The 26566-nt window shown below is 43.7% G+C and overlaps 2 protein-coding genes across 2 annotated transcripts in view; one reads left to right on the top strand and one right to left on the bottom strand.

The window, feature by feature from the left end:
• Window positions 1–6172, top strand: part of tardbpa (TAR DNA binding protein a) — a 32923-nt gene extending 26751 nt beyond the window's left edge. Inside the window, exon 6 of the mRNA XM_078239107.1 lies at window positions 4818–6172. Within this exon, the coding sequence (XP_078095233.1) occupies window positions 4818–4900 (83 nt within the window). The 3' untranslated portion in view covers window positions 4901–6172. The remainder of the gene's footprint in view (window positions 1–4817) is intronic.
• The window catches only part of LOC144510220 (mannan-binding lectin serine protease 1-like), a 31396-nt gene continuing 10975 nt past the window's right edge, over window positions 6146–26566 (bottom strand). The window contains exons 4-6 of the mRNA XM_078239715.1: window positions 25441–25618; window positions 12102–12233; window positions 6146–6307 (exon numbers count right to left, since the gene is read on the bottom strand). Of these exons, the coding sequence (XP_078095841.1) occupies window positions 6294–6307; window positions 12102–12233; window positions 25441–25618 (324 nt within the window). The 3' untranslated portion in view covers window positions 6146–6293. The remainder of the gene's footprint in view (window positions 6308–12101; window positions 12234–25440; window positions 25619–26566) is intronic.

The raw sequence follows: 26566 nt of genomic DNA, 5'->3' as shown, positions 1-26566 counted from the left end.
TTCTGGGTTTAGATTCATCCTAGCTGTGGATAGCAGCAATTCTTCAGTTTGTTTAAAGAGCCATGCTAATACTTTTTTGTACAGATATCCTGGAGAGCAATGGTTCCTGAACTTTTTCCTGATATGACTCCTTTTTAATGCCTCAGACTTAATGTGACACCAGAGTGAAAACTTGAGAGATGAGGGGGGGGAATGCACTAAAATAAAAAAGCAGGATAGTGACCTTCACTAATAATTAAAGTGACAACTTTGAACTTCTTAAACCCTATTTTGTGAAAATGTTATTTCACTGGGCCTTAAGAGATGCATAGCATATTTGTGATCCAGTTTTTAAATCTGGGTGATGGTACACACCAAGATTTGATGCAGATCAGAGAGCTGAAACAAAATTCGGGCATGTTCAAGGTACATGCTAATGCTGCCTGTGCAAAACCTGTTCACTCCATCTCCCTCCCAGTGAACTACAAGCTATAAAAAAAATATGTCATGCACAGGCACAAAGGTTGTATGTGCAAAGCTTGTTTATTTCCAGCAAACTGAGCTGGGGGAAAATAATGGCTCTGTGTATCATAGGACCTCAGGCAATCCTAGGACTTTCCTGACAGTCTCTGCCCCCATAGCTGTCATTACAGCCTTGCAACTCAGCCCCAAGATGTTTATGGCTGGGGAGCCAATCAAATGGGCTCTATTTTCCTGGACGATGTCAAACTTGAATGTTGATGGACAGGTCCAGCCAAGTGGAATGTATTTCATCATGTTCCCAACTTGTGCCTTGTAGATGGTGGCCAGGCTTTTGGGTGTCAGCTGAGTTATTTGCCACAGGATTTCTAGCCTCTGACCTGCTCTTTAGCAACGATATTTATATAGCTGGCCCAGTTTAGTTTATGGTCAAAGGTAACCCAAGGATGTTGGTAGGGTATTCAGTGATGTATTGTCATTGAATGTCGAGGATCGATGGTTAGATTCTGTCTTGCTGGAGATGGTCTTTGTGTGGCATGAAATTTACTTGCAGCTCGTCATCCCAAGCCTTGATATTGTCCATGACTTCAGCATTTGGACAGTGTCTGAGGTGTTGCAGATGTCCAGTCATCAGTGAACATCCCCATTTCTGGCCTAATGGAAGGAAGGTCTTGATGAAGTAGCTGAAGATGGTTGAGCTGAGGATAGTACCCTGAGGAACTTCTGCGATGTCCTGAAACTGAGGCATTGACCTACAGCCACCACAACCATCTTCCTTTATGCTTGGTGTGACTCCAACCAGTGGAGTGATTTCCTCCCGATTCCCATTAACTCTAGTTTTGCTAGAGCTCCTTAATACTATTCTCAATCAAATGGTGCCTTGATGTCAAAGGCATTGACACTTGGTGGTGGCGTAGTGGTTTCTCTTACTAAAATGGTGATCCAGGGTAATGCTCTGGATCCCACCATGGCAGATGTGAAATTTGAACTCAGTAAAAATCTGGAATTGATTACCAGGAAGCCATTGTTGTAAAAAATCCATCTGCTAATGCCCTTTAGGGAAGGACATCTGCTCTCCTGACATGGTCTGGCCTAAATGTGACTCCAGACCCACAGAAATGTGGTTGACCATTAAAATGGTCTAGCAAACCAGTATAGAAAATTGGATAAGGAATGAAACTAGATAGGCCACCTGGCATTGACCTTGGCACTGAAAATGACAGCGGTAAGCTCAACACTGCAAAGACCTCTTCACCAACATCATTTGGCTTGTGCTAAAATTGGAAGAGCTATCTCAAGATTGAGTCAAGCAGTACCAACATATAATGTCCCAGACATCATCATCCCTAGGTATCCTGTCCCAATAGCAAGACAGACTCAGCAGAGGTGGTGACCGAGTAGTTACAACAGGGAAGAAGTTGCCCTGTGAGTCCTCAACATTGTCACCAGAACCCAAGAACTCTCAGGGCATCAGGTCCAACATGGGCTCCTGAATCAGTACTCCTTCATGTTGAATATCACTTGGAGAAAGCATTTAGGATGGCAAGTACTCCATGTGGAGGACTTAAATGTCCATCACCAAGCGTGTCTTGGTATCACCATTACAGTCTGAGCTGACCGAGTGCTAAAGGATATAGCTGCTAGATATGGCAGGTGGTGAGGGAACCAACAAGAGGGAAAATCATACTTTACCTCATCCTCACCAACCTGCCTCCTGCAGATACATCTGTCGATGACAGTGCTGGTTAGAGTGACTGTTGCACAGTTCTTGTGGAGATAAAGTCCTATTTTAGACCAAACGATTTAGGGGCAGAAGCAGGCCATTCAGCGCAGTGAGACTACTCCGCCATACATCGAGATTCATGACTGATCTGATATAATCCTCAACCCCACTTTCCCAATTGATCTCCATAACTCTTGACTCCCTTACTGATTAAAATTCTGTCTATCTTGGACTTGAACATGCTTAACAAGCCAGCCTCTGCAGTGAGAAATTTCACAGATTCATTAATTTCTGAGGGAAGCAATTCCTCCTCATCCCTCTTAAGTGGGCAGCCCCTTTGAGACTTTGCCCAGTGGTCCTAGACTCTCTCACAAGAGGAAACCACCTCTCAGCATCCTACATGGGGAAAAAACAGGTTTCATTTGTCAAAATTACATCTCTGAGCAGCCTTCTACCCCCTCTCTGTGCCCCAAGTAGGGGAGTTTGATGACTTCTGAAAACAGCATTTGGTCAGAAAAGAAATTCTCATTTTGTCATGTGTTTAATAGCAAAATACGACCAGGAGTATTCTCAAGAAGATTCACAATGTTGTCCCTAACTGCTCAGTTGGATGATCTAGTTCAGAACCAAACCATATTCACTGGAAAGTCATGGATTCAGATTGGTCTATATTGAGTTTGTGGTGGTAGGCAATTTTGTAATTGATCCTCAACTAGGCTGAGAAGGAGGTGGAATTTGGCCCATTTCCAATCACTGTTAAGTTAGTGTATGTGGCTATTAATAAGGTCATGACCTACACCATTTTAAGGGCTTTCCAAGAATTACAGGTTTACAGATAAATAATGATCAATTTATTGGAGGGTTAATGGTGCCTATTTAACCGCAAGTCAAGATACAGGCTTTAAGTAGAATAGAGAAGCAAAATATCAGAGGAATTGGGGGAGAAAAAAGTGGGCGGGGGGGGGGCGGCGGTTGCATGAAGCTTACACAAAACTTTGGAGCAGTTTAAAGACATGGAGCATCAAGGTGAATTACCACTTCAATAATTCTATAAATTCAAGGAAAAAGCTGAATCCTTCCTCCATTTTAATTTCCATTATTGCAATTGAAACATTTGGCATATGACATAGTTTCATTTGGAGAACTGTCTTGATCTTTCAGTGCAATGTTGCTATTGTATTGATCAACGGCAATACCTTGCCAGGACAGCTAATGTCCTGTCCACCATCTACAAAGCACAAGTCAGGAGTGCAATGGAATAGTCTCGACTTACCTGGATGAGTGCAGCTTCAGGACCATGCAAGACGCTTGACACCATCCAGGGCAAAGCAGCCCGCTTGATTGCTACCCCTTCCACAAACATTCAATTCCTCCACCACCAATGAAGAGTGGCAGCAGTGTGTACCATCTGCAACTCAGCAAGGGTGTTTAGGCAGCACCTTCCAAACCAATGACCGCTACCATCTAGAAGGACAAGAGCAGCAGATATCTGGGGACACCAAGTCATATTTCCTGAATTGAAAATGTATCATCGTGCTTTCACTGTCATTGGATCAAAATGCTGGAACTCCCTCCCTAACAGCACTGTGGATGTACCTACACCTCAGGAACTGCAATGGTTCAAGAAGGCAACTCAACACCACCACCCTCTCAAGGGCAACTAGGGATGGACAATAAATGCTGGCTTAGAAAATGATGTCTACATCCCATAAGAAGTTAAAAATTTACTCAAACCAGTAAATGTGCTAACTGACAGAGTCAAACTTAAAAAATACTACACATTTACTCATTGCCCAACTGAAAGATAATTAACTTGCTGAGTGAGCATATATTTACTATTTGCTTAAAATTTAAGGCAGTAGCATCATTGCATTTAGCTGCATTAAATCTTGATTAGACAAAATCGGCAATTTTTTGCATAAAAATTGAGCTTGATGGGGTGTTAAAACACATTTGCACTATCAGTTATTTGTGAAGAAAGTCTTCTTTGAATGTAATAACATTTCTGTTTAAAATACACTTTAGGGAGTATCAACTAAAAGTAACATGCAAGTTAAAATTGTTTTCTACCTGTAAAATTGATATTACAGAAATTCTGCATAACTTCAAAAACACCAGAGAATTTTTATCCTGGTAATCGTTAGGATTGTGTTATGAGATGTAACAAAAAATGGTTGGCCTAGGGACCTTGAAATTCTGCAGAGGTGTTAGCAATGAAACGGTCATTATTGATGGAAAATATTGAAAGTATTCACTCATTTAATGGCCCACCTTGTGAAAGGAATTCACGCCACATTTTGGTTTTCTAAATATTTTGTTGTGCAATCCTTGGTAACAAAGTTACTTGTTTTTCAGTAGGTAGAACCGTCAAATGTCAGAGGTATCAGATTAAATAAATCCCCAAGTGCCTGTTGAGATATTGTTTTTAAAAACTTGCACGGCACTAATCAAAAATGGGCAGAGTTCTGATGAACAAAACAGATTAACTGTTTATCCACATTGCCATTTGTGAGATGTTGCTGTAGGAAAATAATCTGCAAAACAACAATCACCACTTTTCATTAAATGTGAGAAGATGAGACATAATATGACACTATATAAATGTCAGCCTTTTGTTGTACAATTTATATTTTAGATCTCGCCACAGAATGGGAAGGGAAGATGGCAGTGAATTGGTTGCAAGACAAAGACACGTTCAGCATTCAGTCATGCATGTAATGCAACCCTTTTGCATTTGGTCTTCATGAACCAGCTGGCAGCATGCCTGATCCCTTGAGACTACAGAAAAGCAAAACAAGTTCCTTGGATTCCCCCTTGCCGGAACGGGAGGCAGATTCATAGATCCGTTGTTTCATTCGTTCCCTGCAAATCCGTTCATATATTGTTTAGCAGATTGTCTGAAAATTGTAGGGCCAGCAGCCTGCTTCACTCCTTGCAGAACTTGCATGTCTTACCCAAAAATAAAAGAAAATTCTGTAACTGCAGCTTTATTTTCAAAATTATTAAACTCTCAGGGGTATGTGCTGTACAGATTGAATAGGAGAAAATAACAAAATTCCTGACTGACATTCAGCCACTCTGTTTTCCTGAATCCAATTCTGTTATGTCTGGAATTTTCTCACTTCTATAAATCATCTGTTTTTCTCAAACAATACTTTTTCTTTGTTTAAAGGGTAGATGTGAATTTAGTATCAAGTCCAATTATTTCCCCACTTGTTTTAACTAAATTGCAAATGCTTTTATCCCATGGGTGGCATGGCGGTTAGCACTGCCACCTCAGCGCCAGGGACCCGGATTCTTTTCCCACTTGGGTGGCTGTTTGTGTGAAGTTTGCACATTCTTCTCGTGTCTGCATGGGTTTCCTCCCACTATCCCAAAGATGTGCCTGTTAGATGGATTGGCCGTACTAAATTCTCCCTCAGTGTACCCGAACAGGGACCAGAGTTTGGCAACTAGGGGATTTTCACAGTACCTTCATTGCAGTGTTAATGTAAGCCTACTTGTGAGACTTATAAATAAAATAAACTTCCTGAAATCCTCATTATATGAAACAAAAGCTCCTACCATTGACTCCAACTGTTTTCATTTGTTTCTAAGGCGTTAAACCTGTAGGACCCCTCCTCACCTCCCTCAACCATCCTACAGTCAACGGGCTTTTAAAACTCAGCTTTGAATTTGCCATACTACCTCCTCAAGTTCAGAGTGGCCAGCCTTTCTTTACTTTGTGTAAAACTGCACAGGGGTGAGACGGGCATTTGCTTTTTAAAAAATATGCATGTCCAGAACAGGCTTGCTTGCACAAAGTGACAATGAAAAACTGGAGAGCAGGACTTTTCTCTTTGGTTTCAAATTGTCAATGTTCAACAAATATTCTCTGAAAACTATCCTTCTGTTTCAAAACCAGCCAAGTGGTCATTCCTACTTTGTTAACTTTTGGTGGCTCACACCAAGTGTTTCGGTTCTCGTATCTCAATTTAATAAAAGCGAATGGAATCAACAGTCAGTGTTCTTTAGTTTTATTCACACAGCAGTACTGCATTAACACTGGCGTGTCATTATGTTCCCATTTCCTGATGTACAAAATCTGGCTTTTGGATTGTGGACACATCATTTATGGCTTGCGAACTGGAAGAGGAAGAAAGACAATCTTAATGGAAGCGAGAAAATTAGTTTCTTCCAAACGAATACTTGAAACAATTGTCAACTCAATAATAAAGCTACTCAAAACACCAGGGATGGCTTTATTACTGTAACACCAGAACTTCGTGCTCGGTGTATTCAACATTTCTAAAACGTAACAACTTGCAAATGCTTTATTATGTCTTACCATGGTGACATTTGTTCTTGTGGTCCATCCTTTTTTTCTTTGATTAATCAAATATTTAATCTAGTTTGCTTTGAATAAGTAAATTCAAATGTTTTATGTGTCTCATTCTTCCTGAAACTCTGTTTATCATGGAATTTGAGGAATATTTAAAGTGTTGATATGTTGTAATGACTGATCTCATTTATTTTTTATTCATTCATGGGATATTGGCCAGCATTTATTGCCCATCCCTGAGGGCAGTTGAGAGTCAACCACATTGCTGTGGCTCTGGAGTCACATGTAGGCCAGACCAGGTAAGGAGAGTAAATTTCCTTTACTGAAGGACGTTAGTGAACCAGATGGGTTTTTACAACAATCGACAATGGTTTCATGGTCATCATTAGACGTTTAATTCCAGTTTTTTATTGAATTAAAATTTCACCATCTGCTGTGGTGGGATTCAAACTCAAGGTCCCCAGAGCATTACCCTGGATTGCTAGTCCAGCGACAATACCATTAGACCACTGCCTTCCCAGTATTAATTCACATAGGCAGCCAGTACCAGGTCACATTCTCATTCCTCATGATGTAACAGCAGCTTGCACGGTTCACCACACAATCCTGTTCCCATGCCTCTCCACCATCATACAGCAAGGTTGGATACCCTTTTCTGGTTCCATTTCTATCCAAGACCCAAAGCCACTGCGTTTGATCATTCCTACAAACTCCATTCCCTCACCACCAACTCCATCCCTGACAACTGTCTGACCGTGAACCAGACTGTTCGCAACATTGATACCTACCTTGACCCTGAAATGAGCATCACCAGAACCATTGGTGTCCACCTTTGCAACATCACCCACTCCGCCTTGGTCTCAGTTCCTTTGCTTCTGAATTTCTCATACATGCTTTTACTATTTCTAAACTCTTTACTGGTCAGCTGTCCATCTACCACCCTCTATAAACTTGAATGCGTCAAAAATGTTGTCTGTATCCAAATGCGCACCAAATTTCTTTTACCCATCACCCCTGGGCTCACTATCCTATGTTGACTCATCCAACAATGCCTCTATTTTAAAATTTATGCCTTGATTTCAAATCCCTTCCATTCTTCCTATCTTTGTCACTTTCCTGAATCCAACCTCCAGTCCCGTAACCTTTTGGGATCTTTAAGTTACTATATTTCTGGCTTCTTGCACATCCCCAGTTTTAATCACCACCATTAGTGGACCTGCCTTCAGCGGCCTAGGCCCTAAGCTCTTCTATTTCCCTAACCTCTTTGCCTCATTACCTTTGTTAAGGCTCTTCTTAAAAGTTACTTCTTTAACCTTCCAAACCCATGACCACTACCATCAAGAAGGACAAGGGCAGCAGATACCTGGGAACACCCACCACCTGGAAATTCCCCTCCAAGCCAGACACCATCCTGACTTGGAAATATGTCGCCATTCCTTCACTGTCAAGTGATTACCTGTAAAGACTCGCATTCCAACCATTATTTTGTAAATTGAGTTTGTGTCTTTATATGCCCTGTTTGTGAACAGAACTCCCACTTACCTGATGAAGGAGCAGTGCTCCGAAAGCTAGTGGCCTGTGCTACCAAATAAACCTGTTGGACTTTAACCTGGTGTTGTGAGACTTCTTACTCTGTTTACCCCAGTCCAACGTCGGCATCTCCACATCATGGGTACCTACACCCCAGGGATTGCAGTGATTCAAGAAGGTAGCTCACCACCTTCTGAAGGGCAACTAGGGATGGGCAATAAATGCTGGCCTAATCAGCGACATCCACAACGTGTAAATGAATTTTTAAAAAAACAAACTTTTGGCTATCTGTCTTAATATCTCCTGTGTCCCCTTGTTAAATTTTGCTTGATAACATTCCAGTGATGCACCTTGTGACATTTAATTACGTTAAGGGCACTTCCAAACCTCATCCTAGAAGGACAAGTGCAGCAGATACATGGGGGCATCACCACCTGCAAGTTCCCCTCCAAGCTAGACACACCATCCTTTCTTGGAAATATATTACTGTTTCTTCATATAGAATCACTGGTTGTGTTTTTTTTTGTGGTATGACTGGTTCTCCCCAGAAATATTGAAGTCAATGTAATGTAGGTGGTCTGAAGGAAGGTAGAATTATGGTGGCTGACAAATGCTAACACAAAGGTCACCCAAATCTAAATGTTGTCCAAGACAATATATGAAGTGTCAGTAATTCCAGAGTACATGTCAGTTGGTAAGAGATATTTTACCATCAATGAGCTTTCTAAAGACCAGTGAGTCCCTGTGATTAGAAACCATACTTAACTCTCACTGTGAACCATGAGATGGTGCATCCTCAGAAGTAACACAGCCTGGCATCCTCATACCAAACAATTTAACAGTGGGACATGTATAAGCGATGGGCTGTGCCTGGAAATGCCAAATCACTAGCAAATGATGGCATCCTTACTATTGTCCCATGTTCTCCCTAACTTAATCGGGTTGCACGGTGTCACAGTGGTTAGCACTGCTGCCCCACATTCAATTCCCAGCTTGTTCTCTTTGTGTCACGTTCTCACTGTGTCTGCGTGGGTTTCCTCCGGGTGCTCCAGTTTCCTCCCACAGTCTAAAAGATGTGCTGGGTAGGTGCATTGGCCATGCTAAATTCTCCCTCAGTGTACCCAAACAGATGCCGGAGTGTCCAGGGGATTTTCGCAGTAACTTCTTTGCAGTGTTAATGTAAGCCTACTTGTGACTAATAAATAAACTTTACTATCCCCATAGCTCCACATATTCACCATGGCTAATCTATCTAACCTATAAATCTTGGAATACTAAGTGGTAATTTACCAGGGCCAATCAACCTAACTTTGGACACTAAGGGACAATTTAGCATGGGCAATCGACCTAACCTGCACATCTTTGAACCGTAGGAGGAAACCGGAGCACCTGGAGGAAACCCATGCAGACATGGGGAGAATGTGCAGACTCCACAGAGATTGTGTCCCAAGCCAGGAATCGAACCCGGGTGCCTGGTGCTGAGAGGCAGCAGTGCAAACCACTGTGCTACCGTGCCACACCAAACAATTTGCCGCCAGCGAGATTCAAACTGCTGGAGCTGATAGGCTGGCAACCTGAAGCGCTGAACATTACCCCACCACTTAATGGTTATATAATACACAGCGACATACTTTGAGAAGATAACATACTTTCATAGTGTTAGGAATTGAGGGTTGACAGGGTTGAGGATATTTTTGGTTGACGGAGATCCGGAGCTCTTTGAGAACTGGGTGTGAGATGGATAGTGCGCAGTTTTTGAAAGAAAGAGGGAAAGAGTAACGTGCATTCATATAGCGTCTTTCACATCCTGAACAGAGGGTTAATTTCCAAGTACAGCCATGGTTATATGGGCAAATATGTATGCATTTGTCAGTGTAACCCAGTGCCTGATGTGATTCTTCTTTATTGGACTAAATTCTGTGTTAATAGTTTGGTTGTTTTAATCATTTTAGATCAGAATTGATGTTTGGTGAAGATTATGTACAAGTTTTACAGATGCACCATCGAGTCATAGAATCATAGAAAGCATCCTTTCTGGTTGTATCACAGCTTGGTATGGCTCCTGCTTTGTCCAAGATTGCAAGAAACTACAAAGGGTCGTGAATGTAGCCCAGCCCATCACGAAACCAGCCTCCCACCCATTGACTCTGTCTACACTTCCCACTGCCTCGGAAAAGCAGCCAGCATAATCAAGGACCCCATGCACCCCGGACATTCTCTCTTCCACGTTATTCCATCAGGAAAAAGATATAAAAGTCTGAGGACACGTACCAACCGACTCAAGATCAGCTTCTTCCCTGTTGCCATCAGACTTTTGAATGGACCTACCTTATATTAAGTTGATCTTTCTCTGCACCCTAGCTGTTACTCTAACACCACATCCTGCACTCTCTCCTTTCCTACCTATGTACTCTATGAATGGTATGCTTTGTCTGTGTAGCATGTAAGAAACAATACTTTTTCCTGTATCCCAATACATGTGACAATAATAAATCAAATCAAATCAAACGCTGAAATCGGTTAATGCCTGAATAACAATAGTGCACATTGAAACGCAGTAGAAGCTCAGAATCATGCGTTAACTTTGTCAATTAGAATTTTCACACTTACAGGCCGGAATTCTCCAGCAGCCCATTCCCGCCCACAGGAATTCCCATTGACAGCGGCGGGACCAGAGAATCCCGCTGCTAGCAAGCAACACGCCACCTACCGCTGCCGGGAAACACACGGGTGGGAGGCCAGAGAATCCCTCCCATAATCTTTGAATCTCATTCCTAATTGGTGCACTGCTTCACTTAGCACTTAGCTCATTTGTGATCTAATGTAAAACTAAGTTTACAGCGCCAAAAAACAGCCTAAGTGACAGAGCAACTTATTGCTGTGAGACTTTGTACACCAATATGGTCGTTAAAAAGGAGACTGCAAAGACAAATCAAGCAACAGAGCTCAACAATAGACAAAATCAAACAAAAGGATTAGTTAATATATGGTGTATGGAACAGAAAAACCTAACAGTAACAGCCACATATACAGGGAGGAAGGAAACCCCACAAAAATGTCTGGTCTTGGAATGCTTTCCTCCTTCAAATAGATTGATTTTGTTTTATCAATCACTGGACTAGTTGAGATATGAAGCACTAAAGTAAAATTATTGACGGAGAGTAGCTGTGCTCATAATAAAGACTTGGGGATATTTACAGTTCACTTTTCCCGTGAGCTCCACTCTGAGTAAAACTCATTTTTTTCTCTGTTAAAAGAAGGCAAGGGAATGCCACTGAGAGGCAGCATTCTTCCAGTTTCCACCAAACAAGTGAAAGCCTGTAATGAAATCAAATTATTGACCCGATTCCTTTCCTCCTGTTGGAAAATGCTGCTCACCATTCGAAAACAAAATCTCGCTATGTGGGGATTTGCAGGTACAGTTCTCATAGAATCCCTACAGTACAGGCCATTCGGCCATCGAGTCTGCACCGACCACAATCCCACCCAGGCCCTATCCCCGTAACTCCACATATTTACCCTGCTAATCACCCTGACACTAAGGGGCAATTTAACATGTCCAATTTGCTTACCGGCACATCTTTGGACTTGTGGGAGGAAACTGGAGGAAACCCACGCAGACACGGGGAGAACACTTGATCGCATTTGTCAGAGATGTGCGGGCTAGGTTGATTGGCCATGATAAAATTGCCGCTTAGTGTCAGGGGATTAGGAGGGTAAATGAGTGGGGTTATGGGGATAGGACCTGGGTGGGGTTATGGGGATAGGACCTGGGTGGGATTGTTGTTGGTGGAGGCTCAATGGGCCAAATAGCATACTTCTGCACTGTAGATTCTATGATTCTATGAATGTGCAAGCTCCAAACAGACAGTCACCTGAGGCCGGAATTGAACCCGGGTCCCAGGCGCTGTGAGGCAGCAGTGCTAACCACTGCGCCACCATGCCGCCCAATGTCATTCTGTGTCCTATCACTTTGTGACACTGTTTTTTGGGTGACCATTGACAAAAATGAATAAGTTTGGATAGAGATTCAGCTCTGAGCCAAACCATATATTTTGATTGTCTTACCTCTGCAGATCCTATGATCTGAATCGAGGAAGTATCCCAACTTGCAGGAGCAGTAGTACCCTCCCAGGTAGTTGTGACAATAATGGTCACAGGATGGCTCTTCAAAAGCTGCCCGATCGCATTCGTCAATGTCTATTAAAGCAAGATATGACAGGAGGTCAACGTTGAAATCCACATTGTTAGCTTTTGTTTGTTGTCACTGTCTTACAGAGTCTTAAGCTCCGTAGATAACCATCTGGTACCTCAGCTTATTCCTGCTCCTAAGTCCTATCCCAGAGTACTTAAGGAAGTGGCTCTAGAAATAGTGGATGCATTGGTGGTCATCTTCCAGGATTCTATAGACTCGGGAACAGTCCCTGCAGATTGGAGGGTAGCTAATGTCACTCCAATATTCAAAAACAAGGAATTATAGACCAGTAAGCTTAACATCGGTAGTGGGGAAAATTCTCAAATCCATTATCAAGGACTTTATAGCAGAGCATTTAGAAAGCAGTGACAGGATCAGACAGAGTTAGCATGGATTTATGAAGGGGAAATCATGCTTGACAAATCTGTTGGAATTTTTTGAAGGTGTAACTAGTAGAGTTGACAAGGGGGAACCAGTAGGTGTAGTATATTTGGACATTCAGAAAGCGTTTGACAAAGTCCCGCATAAGAGATTATCGTGCAAGATTAAAGTGCATGGGATTGGGGGAAGTGGATTGAGATAGATAGAAAACTGGTTGGCAGAGAGGAAACAAATGGGTGTTTTACAAATTGGCAGACAGTAACTAGTGGGGCGCTACAGGGATCGGTGCTGGGGCCCTAGCTATTCACAATATATATTAATGATTTGGATGAGGGAACAAAATGTAACATCTCAAAGTTTGCCGTTGATACCAAGTTGGGTGGGAGGATGAACTGTGATGAGGATGCAGAGATCCTTCAGCATGATCTGGACAGGTTGGGTGAGTGGGCTAATCAATGGCAGATGCAGTATAATTTGGATAAGTGTGAGGTTATTCACTTTGGAAGCAAAAACAAGAAGGCAGATTACTACCTGAATGGATGTAAATTGAGAGAGGGGAGTGTGCATCGGGACCTGGGTGTCCTTGTGCACCAGTCACTGAAGGTAAGCATGCAGGTGCAGCAGGCGGTAAAGAAGGCAAATGGCATGTTGACCTTCATTGCGTGAGGTTTTGAGTACAGGAGCAGAGATGTGTTGCTGCAGCTATACAGGGCCTTGGTGAGGCCACACCTAAAGTACTGTGTGCAGTTTTGGTCTACTTTTCTGAGGAAAGATGTTCTTGCTCTCGAGGGAGTGCAGCAAAGGGTTACCAGGCTGATTCTGGGATGGCAGGACTGATTTATGAGGAGAGATTGACTAGGTTAGGATTGTTTTCGCTGGAGTTCCGATGAATGAGGGGGGATCGCACAGAGACTTATAAAATTCTAACAGGTCTAGACAGGGTAGATGCAGGGAGAATGTTCCCGATGGTGGGGGAGTCCAGAACCAGGGGTCACAGTCTGAGGATTCAGGGTAGACCATTTAGGACGGAGGTGAGGAGACATTTCTTCACCCAAAGAGTGGTGAGCTTGTGGAATTCATTACCACAGGAAGTAGTTGATGCCAAATCATTGAATGAATTCAAGAGACGGCTGGAAAAAGCACTTGGGGCAAATGGGATCAAAGGTTATGGAGAAAAAGCAGGATCAGCCATGATCATAATGAATGGCGGAGCAGGCTCGAAGGGCCATATGGCCTTCTCCTTCTCCTATCTTCTATGTTTCTATTTCCTACAGAGAAGGCAGTCAAGGGTTATGGGGGAAGCCAGGAAAGTGGAGCTGAGACCACAACCAGATCAGCCACGATCTTATCGAATGGCAGAGCCAGTCAGAAGGGCCAAATGGCCTAGTCTTGCTCCTAAGCCCTCTGTTCTTATCCAAGTGGCCATCCACTGAGTACATGCAGGCGATCCATCCATGGAAGATATTACAATAGTTCTTGCTCCTGGCCAGACTATCACATTTCCCTTGCAACACTTAAAAATTTTAAAGTTTTAAAGTCTATTTATTAGTGCCACAAGTAGGCTTCCATTAACGCTGCAATGAAGTTACTGTGAAAATCCCCTAGTCGCCACACTCCGGCGCCTGTTCGGGTACACTGAGGGAGAATTCAGCATGGCCAATGCACCTAACCAGCGCTTCTGTGTACCGTGATAATGTCGTTGATAATGTAAGTGACAATGTAAGACCACTTGTGACACTAATAAATAAACTTTAAACTTTAACATGTTGGATTTACTGCCACTTTGAGAGGGAGAAGTGTGAGTCATACACCAAAGTGTTAAATTTAGGGTAAGGCAGGAATTGACTCCAATAGATTGGGCAGGACTATTAATGGACAAAACTACAGGTGGACAGTGAAATGTTCCAAAAATTACTTGGTGGAATATAAGAATTATACATTGCCCCAAGCTGCCAGAGCTCTTTGTATGTCATTGAACAACCTTGGCCAGCAAGGGAAGTGAGGGATGGTATAAAATTGAAAGAAAGTACTCCCATTCAGGTAAACCACAACAGTGATCCCATAAACTGGAAGAACGGCAAAAGTATACAAATGAACTGGCAAGAGCTGCTCAAAAATTGAATACGAGAAACGGGCGGCACGGTGGCACAGTGGTTAGCACTGCTGCCTCACAGCGCGAGGGACCTGGGTTCAATTCCAGCCTCAGGTCACTATCTGTGCGGAATTTGCACATTCTCCCCGTATCTGCATGGGTTTCCTCTGGGTGCTCTGGTTTCCTCCCACAATCCAAAGATGTGTGGGTTAGGTTGATTGGCCACGATAAATTAACTGTAGTGTCAGAGGGAATCACAGGGTAAATATTTGGGGTTGCGGGCATTGGGCCTGGGTGGGATTGTAGTTGGTGCAGACTCAATGGGCCGAATGACCTCCTTCTGCACTGATTCAAATGGTTATGAGGGATATCAAGGACTGAATCTCCAGTAGAGCATCCCACCCAGATCCTAACCCTATAACCTCACGTATTAACCCGCTAATCCACATAACCTACATTTCCTAGCAACTTCCTCATTAGTGTAGAGGTTAGTACCCCCACTTGTCATGCGGACGACCGGGCTCCCCAATGGGGAGCTGTGAGGTTCCATAACAGTGTGGCGTCGGTGTCTGGCTTGCAGATACGATAATGATTTTTAGGGGGCATCTTGACAAGTACATGAATAGGATGGGAATAGAGGGATATGGTCCCCGGAAGAGGAGGGGGTTTCAGTTCAGTTGGGCAGCATGGTCGGTGCAGGCTTGGAGGGCTTGTTCCTGTGCTGTAAATTTTTGTTCTTTGTTCTATCCTGGGACACTAAGGAGCAATTTAGCATGGCCAATCCACCTAACCTGCACATAGAATCATTGAATCCATTTGGTGCAGAAGGAGACCATTAGGCCCATTGAGCCCGCACTGACAACAAATCCACCCAGGCCCCGTAACCCCACGTATTTACCCTGCTAATCCCCCTGACACTAAGGGGCACTTTGGCATGGCCAATCCACCTAACCAGTCTTTCGGACTGTGGGAGGAAACCCGAGCATCCGGAGGAAACCCACACAGACACGGGGAGAACGTGCAAACTCCACACAGACAGTCACTCAAGGCAGGAATCGAACCCTGGTCCCTGGCGCTGTGAGGCAGCAGAGCTAACCATTGTGCCACCGTGCCGCAAGTATTGAAATCAGGAAATGGCAATCTGGCTAAATAATTACTTTGTACCAGCCTTGGTTAAGGATAAAAGAAAAATTAAAAATAAATCAAGAGGAAGAAATAACAAGATTTTGAAAATAGGCAAAGAAAATGATGATGGAGAAATTAATAAGTTTAAATTTAGACAAATCTTCATTAAAGTAAGGAGGTAACAAAATTGTTGATGTGTTAGTCATGATCTTCCCAAACGCTCTCATTATAAGAATTGTCCCCTTGGATGGGCAAACTGCCCAATAATGTCAGTCCATTATTCCAGAAAGGTAGGATGGATAACCGAGAACATCAAAAACTTATTAATCCATCAGAAATGACGAGAATCTGTTATTAATGACAGTGACTGACTATTATATATGAGATGATCAAACATTTTGTAAAGAACATTCATGGTTAATGGGCCGAGTTGAATTTTTTTGATGGATAAAGATTGGTTTTCAATGTTATTTGTAAGGATTTCCAGAAGACATTTGACAAAGTTCCAAAGAGATAATTGTTAACTAAATAAGAATGATGACAGCCTATTAGCTTAGACAGGGAATTGTTTAAAAAGTAGGAGGTAAAGTTTATTTATTAGTGTCATAAGTAGGCTTACATTAACGCTGCAATGAAGTTACTGTGGAAATCCCCTAGTCACCACACTCCGGCACCTGTTCGGGTACACTGAGGGAGAATTTAGCATGGCCAATGCACCTAACAAGCACACCTTTCAGACTGAGGGAGGAAACCGGAGCTCCCGGAGGAAAGCCATGGAGAGAACATGCAAACTCTACACAGACGGTAGCCCCAAGCCGAGAATCGAGCCCGGCTCCCTGGCGCTGTGTGGCAGCAGCGCTAACTGCTGTTCCACTAAGTAGGGATAATGGCTACATACCCAAACTGGCAGGATATGACTCCTCAGGATTTATACTAGGGGCTCAGCTTGTAATGATATTCATAAATGTTATGGATGAAGGGTTAGTGAGCTGTATATCCAAGTTTGCTGACAAAACTGAATTGAGTGGACAGTAAATAGTATAAATAGCAGAAGGTTGCAAAGGGACATTGATGGAACATTGATGGAATTGGTGAACGGGCAAAACTGGCAGATGAAATTTAATGTGAGGAACTTTCTAAATGGCAAGGAGCTAGGAATTGGAGACGAGCAGAGAGATTTAGGGATCCATGTACAGAAATCGCGACAAGCTTATGGACAGTAGAGGGATTGAGTTTCGGAGCCAGGAGGTCATGTTGCAGCTGTACAAAACTCTGATGCGGCTGCACTTGGACTATTGCGTACAGTTCTGGTCACCGCATTATAGGAAGGATGTGGATGCATTGGAAAGGGTGCAGAGGAGATTTACTAGGATATAGCCTGGTATGGTGGGAATGTCTTATGAGGAAAGGCTGAGGGACTTGAGGTTGTTTTCGTTAGAGAGAAGAAGGTTAAGAGGTAACTTAATAGAGGCTTACAAGATGATCAGAGGATTAGATAGGGTGGATAGTGAGAGCCTTTTTCCTCGGATGGTGATAGCTAGCACAAGGGGACATAGCTTTAAATTGAGGGGTGATAGATATAAGACAGATGTCAGAGGTAGGTTCTTCACTCAGAGAGTGGTAAGGGTGTGGAATGCCCTGCCTGCAGCAATAGTGGACTCGCCAACATAAAGAATATTTAAATGGTCATTGCATTTAAATGGTCATTGGATAAACATATGGATGATATTGGAATAGTGTAGGTTAGATGGGCTTTAGATTGGTTTCACTGGTCGGCGCAACATCGAGGGCCGAAGGGCCTGTACTGTGCTGTAATGTTCTATGTTCTATACAAAAAGTAATTTTAAAAACTAATGTTGTTCACCCCTTTATCTTAAGAGGGCTACACAAAGGGTTGTATACTTTATGGCACTAGAGGTATAAGATGAGGTAAATCCACCTTTTAATGGACACTAATACAATATGTGGAATATGGACAAAACTGGCTGAAATAAAGACAAACTTAAAATTCTGTGTTTCAGAACACATGGATTTAAAATGGCTGCAAACAAGACATCGACAGACAAAGAGATACACAGCCTTATCAAATCCATCGAGGAGTTGCTTGAGCAGACAAAGGATGATGAGTCACAGAAAAACTAGACTGCTCGTTATGCAAAAACGGGCCCTTCCATACCTGGCTAACAATGCCACTCATTACAAATCTATGGACAGTACACATTACAGACTCCAAGTTGTCTGTCAAATCTAATAGGTTTGGGCCCAGGCTGTGTCTTGCAAATCCATCTCGATGGGAAAGCGATCAACACTCCCTGAGGACAATGAAAACCATTTCACACCTCATCAGCTCCAAGCACTCGTCAAAATTAAACCAACCGTTGGGAGAAGCCTGCCAGAAATTCAAAGGCTGCATCTTTTTAAAATTGGATAAAGACAAAGGACAGGAGATTCTGGTAGCCCAAGCACCCGGGTGGTTCACTGCTCCACAACTACAGCCAGGGACTTTTCTCCAAGCAAAACAAAATAACTTTGACTGAGCCTCAACCTTGTTCCTTATCAGCTCAGTAAGAGTTTTAACAACAGTAAGAAGTTTAACAACACCAGGTTAAAGTCCAACAGGTTTATTTGGTAGCAAAAGCCACACAAGCTTTCGAAGCTCTAAGCCCCTTCTTCAGGTGAATGGGAATTCTGTTCACAAACAGAGTTTATAAAGACACAGACTCAATTTACATGAATAATGGTTGGAATGCGAATACTTACAACTAATCAAGTCTTTAAGAAACAAAACAATGGGAGTGGAGAGAGCATCAAGACAGGCTAAAAAGATGTGTATTGTCTCCAGACAAGACAGCCAGTGAAACTCTGCAGGTCCACGCAACTGTGGGCGTTACAAATAGTGTGACATGAACCCAATATCCCGGTTGAGGCCGTCCGCGTGTGTGCGGAACTTGGCTATCAGTTTCTGCTCAGCGACTCTGCGCTGTCGTGTGTCGTGAAGGCCGCCTTGGAGAACGCTTACCCGAATATCAGAGGCCGAATGCCCAGTTTTAACAACACCAGGTTAAAGTCCAACAGGTTTTAAAGTCCAACCTGTTGGACTTTAAAACCTGGTGTTGTTAAAACTCTTACTGTGTTTACCCCAGTCCAACGCCGGCATCTCCACATCCTTATCAGCTCCAACAGCTAAAAAGACTCTAAAATTACTCTTCAACCACAAAGAAAGATATTCAACAAGTATTTACCAGCAAAGATCCAGGATACAAGAAACCACATTTTCGAACACAACCCCAGACTGAAGGACTGGGTTGCACAGCAAAGATTTTTATACCTACCTGACCACGCGTGTTCCTTGAAGGCAAGACAGCCCTGACCTTTTCTTAAAGACAGTGCTGCTTCTTTGACCCCAGGAGTGAGAGTGTAATCTACAGTCCCCAGAAATCTTCAATTAGCCAAGTGTTGAGGAAGGGTAGTTAGGAATTATGTAAAATTGCATAAACTTAAAAATATCCATCATTATAGTCTCCTCCTTCCATAGCAGAGTAACTGGTTATGTGCATGTTGACAGGTCTGGTTAATTTCATTCATTCCTGAATAAAATCTGGCCTTCTGTGTCACCCACTCATCTCTCTTTTCATTCTGGTGGATCACAGAGCTAGAACATAATTCCAAAGTCTAGAACCATAGGGGTTCGGGCACCTCGAAAACGCTCTCTCAAACGGGTTCACTGGTCAGGCATAAATAGTGGCTCACTTTCTCTCTCTCCTGCAAAGTCATCCCAGTGTGACATTTCTGCCGTTTCCTCCAGCTTTAACAACACCAGGTTAAAGTCCAACAGGTTTATTTGGTAGCAAATGCCATTAGCTTTCGGAGCACTGCTCCTTCGTCAGGTGGAGTGGATATCTGCTCTCAAACAGGGCATACAGAGACACAAAATCAAGTTACAGAATACTGATTAAGAACATAAGAAATAGGAGCAGGAGTAGGCCACCTAGCCCCTCGAGCCTGCCCCGCCATTCAATAAGATCATGGCTGATCTGAAGTGGATCAGTTCCACTTACCCGCCTGATCCCTATAACCCCTAATTCCCTTACCGATCAGGAATCCATCTATCCGTTTATGATTTAAACATATTCAACGAGGTAGCCTCCACCACTTCAGTGGGCAGAGAATTCCAGAGATTCACCACCCTCTGAGAGAAGAAGTTCCTCCTCAACTCTGTCCTAAACCGATCCCCCTTTATTTTGAGGCTGTGCCCTCTAGTTCTAGTTTCCTTTCTAAGTGGAAAGAATCTCTCCACCTCTACCCTATCCAGCCCCTTCATTATCTTATAGGTCTCTATAAGATCCCCCCTCAGCCTTCTAAATTCCAACCAATACAAACCCAATCTGCTCAGTCTCTCCTCACAATCAACACCCCTCATCTCTGGTATCAACCTGGTGAACCTTCTCTGCACTCCCTCCAAGGCCAATATATCCTTCCGCAAATAAGGAGACCAATACTGCACACAGTATTCCAGCTGCGGCCTCACCAATGCCCTGTACAGATGCAGCAAGACATCGCTGTTTTTATATTCTATCCCCCTTGCGATATAGGCCAACATCCCATTTGCCTTCTTGATCACCTGTTGCACCTGCAGACTGGGTTTTTGCGTCTCATGCACAAGGACCCCCAGGTCCCTCTGCACAGCAGCATGTTGTAATTTCTTTCCATTTAGATAATAATCCAATTTGCTATTATTTCTTCCAAAGTGAATAACCTCGCATTTGTTAACGTTATACTCCATCTGCCAGATCCTCGCCCATTCACTCAGCCTGTCCAAATCTCTCTGCAGATCTCTACGCCCTCCACACGATTCACTTTTCCACTTATCTTTGTGTCGTCTGCAAACTTTGTTCCCCTACACTCAGTCCACTCCTCCAGATCGTCTATATAAATGGTAAATAGTTGAGGCCCCAGTACCGATCCCTGCGGCACGCCACTAGTTACCATCTGCCAACCAGAAAAGCACCCATTTATTCCGACTCTCTGCTTCCTGTCGGATAGCCAATCCCCAATCCACGCTAACACCCTACCCCCAACTCCGTATGACCCAATCTTCTTCAGCAACCTTTTGTGAGGCACCTTATCAAACGCCTTTTGGAAATCCAAAAACACCGCATCCACCGGTTCCCCTCCATCAACCGCACTAGTCACATCTTCATAAAAATCCAACAAGTTCGTCAAGCACGAGTTTCCGCTCATGAATCCATGCTGCGTCTGCTTAATCGAACTATTCTTATCCAGATGGCCTGCTATTTCTTCTTTAATGATGGATTCCAGCATTTTCCCAACTACAGACGTTAAGCTAACCGGCCTGTAGTTACCCACCTTTTGTCTATTTCCTTTTTTAAACAGCGGTGTAACATTAGCCGTTTTCCAATCCACCGGCACTTTGATAAATAACCACTGACGCATCCGCTATTACCTCTGACATTTCTTTCAGTACCCTGGGATGCATTCCATCCGGGCCCGGGGACTTGTCCACCTTCCGTCCCGTTAGTCTACCAAGCACTGCCTCTCTGGTAACATTAATTGTATTGAGTACCTCTCCTCCTACCAACCCTCTATTAGAATGCAAATCTTTACAGCTAATCTGGTCTTAAAGATACAGACAATGTGAGTGGAGGGAGCATTAAGCACAGGTTAAAGAGATGTGTATTGTCTCCAGACAGGACAGCCAGTGAGATTCTGCAAGTCCAGGAGGCAAGCTGTGGGGGTTACCGATAGTGTGACATGAACCCAAGATCCCGGTTTAGGCCGTCCTCATGTGACGCTACGACAATGGATGAATGAACACCGCTCGACAATCACCAGGCAAGACTGTTCTCTTCCTGTGGGGGAGCACTTCAGCGGTCATGGGCATTCAGCCTCTGATCTTCGGGTAAGCGTTCTCCAAGGTGGCCTTCACGACACACGACAGCGCAGAGTCGCTGAGCAGAAACTGATAGCCCAAGTTCTGCACACATGAATCTTGCAGAATCTCACTGGCTGTCCTGACTGGAGACAATACACATCTCTTTAACCTGTGCTTAATGCTCCCTCCACTCACATTGTCTGTATCTTTAAGATCTGATTAGCTGTAAAGATTCGCATTCTAATCAGTATTCTGTAACTTGATTTTTTGTCTCTGTATGCCCTGTTTGAGAGCAGATATCCACTCCATCTGACGAAGGAGCAGCGCTCCGAAAGCTAATGGCATTTGCTACCAAATAAACCTGTTGGACTTTAACCTGGTCTTGTTAAAACTCTTACTGTGTTTACCCCAGTCCAACGCCGCCATCTCCACATCATCGTTTCCTCTAGCTGCAGAAGACACACACACACGTCCAAGAGTGGTGGCGGAGACCACCACGTGTGGAATAAAAGATCCCCTACAGAGTTCTGGTAGATAGATTAGATGGGGCAATACACTAGGAAAGGCCAGGACAAAGGAAAATACCCTTTACATTAGAGCTAGGCTTTTCAGGGCAGCACGGTGGTACAGTGGTTAGCACTGCTGCCTCACAGCCCCAGGGTACCAGGTTCAATTCCCTGCTTGGGTCACTCTCTGTGTGGAGTTTGCACATTCTCCCCGTGTCTGCGTGGGTTTCCTCCGGGTGCTCCGGTTTCCTCCCACAGTCCAAAGATGTGCGGGTTAGGTTTATTGGCCGTGCTAAATTGACCCTGGTGTCAAGTGGTTTTTGCTACCAAATAAACCTATTGGACTTTAACCTGGTGTTGTTAGACTTCTCACTGTGTTTACCCCAGTCCAACGCCGGCCTCTCCACATCAGGGGGATTAGCAGGGTAAATATGTGGGGTTATGGGGATAGGGCCTGGGTGGGATTGTGGTCGGTGCAGACTCGATGGGCTGAATGGCCTCCTTCTGCACTGTAGGAATTCTGTTCTATGATTCAGTGCTAATGTCAGAAAAGGTGGCAAAAACATGGAATTCTTACCCAAAAAGTTGTTGAGATTGGGGGAGGGGCGCAATTGGAAATTTCAAATTTGATAATGATAGATTCTTGTTAAGATAAGGATAGCAAATATTACGGAACCAAGTGGCGAATGGAGCTAAGCTAATGATCAGCAATAATCTAAATGATTGGTCTAACAGTCTCGAGAGCTGAATGGGTTATTCTGTTTCTTGCATTACTTCCTATCTTGTCCCATTTACATCATCTAGCCATGTTTTTTAAACAAGTCCAATGTCCAAATATCAATCACACTTCTAGAATAACCTCTTCCAGTCATCGATCATGCTCTGCATCAAAGGAGCCTTCAACAGTCAGTATGGTGGCACAGTGATTAGCACTGATGCCTCACAGCGCCAGGGACCTGGGTTCAATTCCGAGCTTAGGTGACTGAATGTGTGGAGTTTGTACATTCTCCCTGTGTCTGTGCGGGTTTCCTCCGGGTGCCCTGGTTTCCTCCCCCAGTCCAAAGATGTGCGGGTTAGGCGAATTAGCCATGCTAAGTTACCCCTTAGTGTGGGTTAGGGGGGGAGCAAATAGGTGGGGTTACGGGGATAGGACTTGGGTGGTAGGAAGGCTGGTGCAGACTTGATGGGCCGAATGGCCTCCTTCTGCACTGTAGGGCTTCTATGATTCTTCATGTCGTGAACAAAAACTTGCATTTGTGTAGCACCTCAAATGCAGCACAACATCCCCATGCGCATTATCAAACAAAATTTGATATCAAGTTAAATATTGAGCTGGATTTTCTGGCTCCGACACTGACAGGTATGTTGCAGACAGGACAGGAAAGATTTGGAGAGATGTGACTTTAAATGGGTCTCCAAATTTGCCCAAAAGCTTGGTCAAAAAGATAGCTTTCAAGGGGTATCTTATTGAAGGAGTGAGAGGGAACAAAGTAGGAAGGAGGTGATGGGCCAGTGGTATTATTGCTAGACTATTAATCCAGAAACTCAGCCAATGTTCTGGGGACCTGGGTTCGAATCCCACCACGGCAGCTGGTGGAATTTGAATTCAATAAATAAAATCTGAAATTAAGAATCTGCTGATGACCATGAAACCATTGTCGATTGTTGGAAAAATCCATCTGGTTCACTAATGTCCTTTAGGGACATAAATCTGCTGTCCTTGCCTGGTCTGGCCTACATGTGACTCCAGAACCACACGTTGACTCTCAACTGCCCTCGAAGAGCAACTAGGGATGGGCAATAAATGTTGGCCAGCCAGTGACGCCCGTGGCCCACGAATGAAAGAAAAAAGGGAATTCCAGGACCTAATGGCTGGACTTTTGAAAGCAGAGCTGCCAAATCGTGGTGGGGGCAGAGGGGGGTGTGGGATAGAAATTGGGGTTGCCCTAGAGACTCAGACTGGAGGGGCACAGAGATCCCAGAGGGTTATGGGAAGTTACAGAACTAGGAAGGTGGCATCCATGGAGGGATTTGAACACAATGATGAAAGTTTGAATTTGTTCCTGTTGCTGGATCCCAGTGCAGTGGAAGCCAATGAGTGCGGGTTTGGAGATTTGGTGCATCATTCCAGAGCTGTTTATCAGGTAGACATCAAACAGCAGAGAAGGTAGAGGTGATAACGGTGTTATAGAGATGCATGGCCAATGGTTAGGATTTTAAGGAAGCGTTTGAAAGCCGAAGGGGAGTGCAGACGAGGGGAGGGATTTTCAGAAGGAATTCCGGAGGACTGAGCAATCACTGAAGGAATGGTCACTGATTTTCAGGCAGCGGGAGGGAGAATAAAGAAATATACCAGTGTCCAAACATGTACACATGCTTGCTGGACTCATGGAGCTCAGGTGGGGCAAGGCCATGGTGGGATTTTTGAATATAACAGATCTTATAATCAATCCATTTGGGTATAAGGTAGCTAACAAAGGGGCTTGGTGATGTTGGGGCTGATATTAGGGGTCATAGTTTGAAGATAAGGGTTAAATTTTTTGGGACTGAGGTGAGGAGAAATTTCATTACCCAGAGAGTAGTGAATGTGTGGAATTCACTACCACAGAAAGTAGTTGAGGTCAAAACGTTGTGCGATTTCAAGAATAAATTAGATATAGCTCTTGGGGCTAAAAGGATCAAGGGATATGGGGGAAAGGAGGGATCAGGATATTGAATTTGATGATCAGCCATGATCAAAATGAATGGCGGTGCAGGCGTGAAGGGCCAAATGGCCTCCTCTTGCTTCTAGTTTCTATGTCTCTATTTCCAAACATTTGTTCCATACTAGCCCTTCACAACTCCGAAAAGGTGCCCATCTCGAATAGAATAGTTTGGGCTGCTCGGTGGCACAGCGCTAGGGACCCAGGTTCAATTCCCAGCTTGAGTCACTGTCTGTGCAGAGTTTGCACGTTCTCCCCGTGTTTGTGTGGGTTTCCTCCGAGTGCTCCGGTTTCCTCCCACAGTCCGAAGATGTGCGGGTTAGGTGGATTGGCCATGCTAAATTGACCCTAGTTTCAGGGATTAGCAAGACAAATATGTGGGATTACGGAAATAGGGCCTGGGTGGGATTGTGGTCGGTGCAGACTTGATGGGTCGAATAGCCTCCTTCAGCACTGTAGGGATTTTATGATTCTTGCATACAGATTCAGGTAGAAAAGTAGATAGAATCTTACCGACAGCTGCATAATGTGCAGCAAATCCAGTGTAGTTTTTCTCATTTGAATAATCAGTTCTGAATATCACTGTCATGTTGTTCCCTGTGGAAATGAAGAGTTTGTCACCCGGAGCCTCTTCTGTATCTGTGCTGGTTTCACCACAGAGCTTGGCCAGCTGTTGTCCCTCCAACAAGATCTGAACAAAAAAACGTTGGCACTTTAAAAAAAAGTTAAACTTCTTTTTCTAGTCTTTTTGTTAAATTTCAGGGTATAAGTCACTTGTGCTCTATTAGTTATAAGACCGCATGTATAAGATATCCATTACTTTAACAAAGGTATTAATTCATTAAGGAACGGGGGCAGAGGCGGCAGTGGTTAGCACTGCTGTCTCACAGCACTAGGGACACGGGTTCAATTCCGGCCTCGGGTGACTGTGTGGAGTTTGCACGCTCTCCCCGTGTCTGCGTGGGTTTCCTCCGGGTGCTCCGGTTTCCTCCACAGTCCAAAGATGTGCAGGTTAAGTTGGTTGGCAATGTTCAATTTCCCCTTAGTGTCAGGGAGAATTAGCAGGGTAAATATGTGGGGTTACGGGTATAGGGCCTGGGTGGAATTGTTGTCGGTGTAGACTTGATAGGCCGATTGATCCAAGATGGCGCCGGAGCTTGGCAACCTCTTGCAAGCTGTATCCTTTAGTGCTATCTTTTACTGTCGTTCTATGCTTTGAAAACTCCATATTAAGTGGATCTTTCTCTACACCCCAGCTATGACTGTAACATTACAGTCTGTGCTCTCTCCTCTTCTTCTCTATACGGTATGCTTTGTCTGTATATTAATACATGTGAAAATAATAAATCAAATGAAATCAAATCAAATGTCTTCCTTCTGCACTGTAGGGATTCTCTGATTCTATTTTGAGCACAGGGGAATTTTAAACAAGTCTGTTAACACATTTTATGTACTAATGTTTGACAGGACAATTTCAATCCATTTTTTCCCTTGTTCGTTTTGTCCATATCTTTTATCATTTTTGCATTCTCGTGTGTATTTTTACACTAATGTTGGCTGATACTTTAATCTGCGCTCAATACTCTGTACCAAGCAGCATAATGGGATGTCAGCTTTCATTACGCATCTGCTTTGCTAG

Source organism: Mustelus asterias, chromosome 22 (assembly GCF_964213995.1).
Source record: "Mustelus asterias chromosome 22, sMusAst1.hap1.1, whole genome shotgun sequence".
Lineage (NCBI taxonomy): Eukaryota > Metazoa > Chordata > Chondrichthyes > Carcharhiniformes > Triakidae > Mustelus > Mustelus asterias.
This window is presented reverse-complemented; position numbering and strand designations above follow the sequence as displayed.